The sequence below is a fragment of the Lathyrus oleraceus genome, chromosome 3, assembly GCF_024323335.1.
Source record: "Lathyrus oleraceus cultivar Zhongwan6 chromosome 3, CAAS_Psat_ZW6_1.0, whole genome shotgun sequence".
In the NCBI taxonomy this organism is placed as follows: Eukaryota; Viridiplantae; Streptophyta; class Magnoliopsida; order Fabales; family Fabaceae; genus Lathyrus; species Lathyrus oleraceus.
Window position 1 is genome coordinate 362,809,516 of NC_066581.1, and position 4,221 is coordinate 362,813,736.

A 4,221-nucleotide genomic window follows, 5' to 3' on the forward strand; every position below is an offset into this window, starting at 1 on the left:
GGGTAAGGGTCTCTCTTTTCTATCCTTTCATGTAATACACCCACGTAGAAACCCTTTCTCCCCCTTACCTTAGATTCTTTGCAAAAGTTCAAAATTGATCAAGGTTGTTCTTCCCTCTTTAAGCCCTAACATCATTTCTCCCAAAACTTTATTTTCACGTAGTGACTAATCTAGATTACTCTAACCTCTTTTATTCTAAAAATCTAATTATTCAAATTCCTTAATAATTATATTTTCCTCCTCTTACATTATCTCTTCTTTATCCTTATTTTATATATTTTTCTTTATGTCAATTCAGTCATAACTCTACTAATTATCATTATTTTTATTTAATTAATTAATTAAAAACAATTATCTATTCTAATTATTTCTTATTCTTCTACCACCCTAGCAAGACTCTCAATACACCCCACTAATACCCCAGAAACACATACAATTCAGTATATATATTTAATTAAAAACACATCAAATATCAATTAATTAAATAAAATATGAATAATTGGATTAATTAAATTAATCAAATTTTAGAGTGTTGTAGTGTGAACCTGAGGACGCTGACCTAGAATGCCTAATTTTTTCGAAGGTATTGTAGGGGCCAGTCCACTAAGATGTAGGGTAAGGGCAATGAGATACACCCCAAGGAGGTGAGTTCCATCCCCTAGGAGACCATGGTGGATATTGTTGCCATGGCTGAGATGGAATAGGGAGTTGTTGTTAGGGGGCCATCAGAGCGTGAACCACAACACTGTCCACGCCCTCGTTGTGATTCTGATTGTTGCGGTTATGGCCGGATCCAGAGCCATTTTTCTGATGACGATTGAAGTTCTATTAAGAGGAGTCATCGGAGTTGCATTGAGCAGCAGTATGAAAAAAACTAATGTTGTGCATTTTTGCTATACCGAATTCCTCCAAAGCGAGTATGGAGCGAGCCTGAATGAATGATGGTAGTGGATTGCTTTGGCGTATTAGGGTAGCAACCCCACTGTACGGCTTACAAAGACCAGACACCAGTTGAAGGATTAAACGGTGATTGCTAACCGGTGTTCCAACGTTCTTCAACTGATCAGAAAGTTGCTTGAGATATTGCCAATATATAGAGACATTAGGAAAAATCCTCCATGCGTGGATGAGAAGTCCTGCTCAAGAGCAACGACATGCGAGTTTTGATTTTCCTCAAAAATATCAGCTAAATGCTACCAGGCAGCCATGACGGTGGATCCCTTTTCCAAAATAATTGGAGCACTGAGGAATCAAGGGTTGTCCATATTTCAAAATCAACATCAATGGAGACAGGTTTTTCTTTTCCTGGTTGCGAAATGATGTGATGGACCACTTTGTGAGCACGAGCGTGAACTTCAAACAGTTCAACCCACATGATGTAATGATCTTTTTTCATCTCTAGCAAAAATGGAACGATGTTTTTTTATGTTAGTGGCAACAAGGGCTAAATGAAGCATGCTCAAACTCGTAATCGGAAGACATGATGATTGACAGAGAGGGACGTGACGCGATGAGAGAGATGGAGGCGTGGCAGTTGCTGAATGCGGCGGAAGAAGGTGGTTTCGCGGCTGATGGCAGCACAAAGGAGGAGGCATTGTGTTGAAGGGACAATTGTGCGGTGAATATAGGGAAGAGATGGCAGCGGCTGGTCAACAGAAGGGTTAAGAAATTTTTAGGTTTTTTTCATTGTAACAGTACTGATACCATTGAAGAAAATCAATCTGAATTTTATTGATAATGATCAAGAGTATATATATATTTACATCAAAAGAGAAAAGGGATGAAAAATAAGAAAGAAAAGAACTGCTTCAGCACGTGGTGCAGTACTGATGTTATTGAAGGATTAAGAAAGCCAAATAAATCTCATTCAATGCAGACATATGCATCTTTTCAATAAGACTTATATACACCACATATTGCTGATACAATACATTATCCCATATACATCCTAACTAATCAGAAGCTTTACATTACAAAATAATAACAACCTAAGTAACATGTGCCATTTGAATTATGTAACAACAAGAACAATTATAAGAATGATGACAATTATGATGGCAAGAATTATTAGTTTTATCTTCATGTTCTGAAACCACATCTTTATCTTCAATTGGCCTGTCTGCCCCCTGAAATCTTGTGCCTGCCAAGCCACATTCAAATTGGCATATCAATCACAAGAACCTAAACATACCAGTTAGTTGTTGTAATTGCAAATAAAAATTAAGGTTGTGTATGAACAAATAAAAGAACCTGATCGCGAAGGTTTTCAGTTTTGTCCATCAAAACATCAATCTTCACTTGACGATTAAGAACCTGTATACAAAATATAGTAAAATCATTCAAAATGTATACTGAAGTCTATGCCACTACGGTTACGAAATATTATTTATTTTGGGTGTGAGAAAGAACTTTTACGCCTTTGTCCTTTAAAAAAGACGTCTCGTTGGGTTGAAGTGTGTCTTTCTTAATCGAAAGGTTTACGATTGTCCATATATATTACCTGATCAATATTTTGCATCATAACATCTTGGACTTGAGAAACCTGAGCTTTCACTTTGACAAGTTTGCTAACCTCTTCTGGACGCTCCACACAATATTGCATATGCTCCTTCAATTTAGGTCTAAACCATATGCATATACAAAAAAAAAATTAATACTAATTAAGGCAATTCAACTTTTCAGACACGTTTTTTATACACAGAATTACTATAAACTGAAGGTAGTACCCAAATTCTTTGTTTAAGCTTTTATCGGTTGCTGTTGCAGCTTTTCCTCCACCATATCTTTTGGTAAATTCTTCCTTGATGCGATCAAGAAAGGCCATTGCAATATGGCGATCAAAAGACTCCACTGCCACAACGCAGTAAGCTAAAAAGAATAGATCATGTGATTAGTTTAACTAACTATATCCTAGTATTTATGTATAATCTTTATTATATATATGAAAAAAAAAAGAGAAAGAAGCTAGTACTGAATCCATCATGGGCGAGGTAGTTGAAGGTATGACCATCTGTGTTGTAAGTGAATTTTGTGTTGGTTGATGGGAGTCTCTGCAGGCACTGCAATGCTATTTCCGGGAAGTTTCCGGTGAAGTCGGTATGCTCCGCCAGGATCACCGTGTCACGCGCTACAAAGCTGTATATTAGTGATTGTTGCACCATACTAGAAAACTTCAAAACAACTGGAGAAGAGATTTTGCTTTGAATTTGATTGGATTGGATTGGAGATAACTAATGCTGCACAAGATTTTTGAAGTGCTGGAGAGATAAATAGAAGCAAAAACGTGTGTTTGATTTTTGACGAGTTCATTCTTGTTTCTATTTTGTGGATTTCTTCAAACTTTGAAACATTAAACTTGGACAAGTCAGAGAAGAGGACTAGGAGAGATATTAATTTCATTCCAGAACTTGCAAGCAAAAGCGTATGCAAGACAGAGACTCTTTTATTTGTGAAATTCTAGGTAAAACACTTTTTTTCATTAGAAAAAGTTATATTCCGTTGATAAATAGTAGAATATTGCCGGGCTCCATTTGAGTTAGATTCAATGAAAAAAATACTAGTAATATATATATATATATATATATATATATATATATATATATATATATATATATATAATTATTATACACTATCAATGTAAAAAATTTTATACTATTAATTAATCACCATTACCCGTTTATATTATTTTATAAATTTTTAAAATAAAAATCAAATTTATTTTCATATCAAGATCTATGATTAATTGATGGTGTAAAATCTTTTTACACTTTCAATATATTTTAATTATATATATATATATATATATATATATATATATATATATATATATATATATATATATATATATATATATATATATATATATATATATATTCTATCTAACCACGTGCTATCAAATAACATTTATTTGGTTGTTGATGTCATATTCTAGATGAGTGCTAAAAGTATTAAATATAAGATTAAAAAATAAAGACGTAAATAGTATTCCGATAAATTAACGAATTTTTAAATTTAATTTTAATATATATATTTTTTAAATAGTTACATGACTGTCATTTTTTCATTTATTTTAATAGTAGTAGTTTTACCTAAACTTTTTTTTTGGGAGGTCTTGAATCTTAAAAATATTTAATTATGTTTGAAACATTAAATATTAAATAGTATTTGAAGTATTTAATATATCTTTTAACTATCTAAATAAATATTTTTCACAATATTATT

At 32.8% G+C, this 4,221-nt stretch overlaps 1 protein-coding gene across 1 annotated transcript; it reads right to left on the reverse strand.

Annotated features, from left to right (window-relative positions):
* Nucleotides 1–1,706: 1,706 nt before the first annotated feature.
* On the reverse strand, nt 1,707–3,406 carry LOC127127701 (vesicle-associated membrane protein 722). The gene is made up of 5 exons (XM_051056952.1): nt 2,972–3,406; nt 2,727–2,868; nt 2,501–2,621; nt 2,251–2,313; nt 1,707–2,140 (listed from the first exon to the last, which is right to left on the reverse strand). The coding sequence occupies exons 1-5, from the start codon at nt 3,159–3,161 to the stop codon at nt 2,012–2,014; spliced, it is 645 nt and encodes a 214-aa protein (XP_050912909.1). The 5' UTR covers nt 3,162–3,406; the 3' UTR covers nt 1,707–2,011.
* Nucleotides 3,407–4,221: the final 815 nt, after the last annotated feature.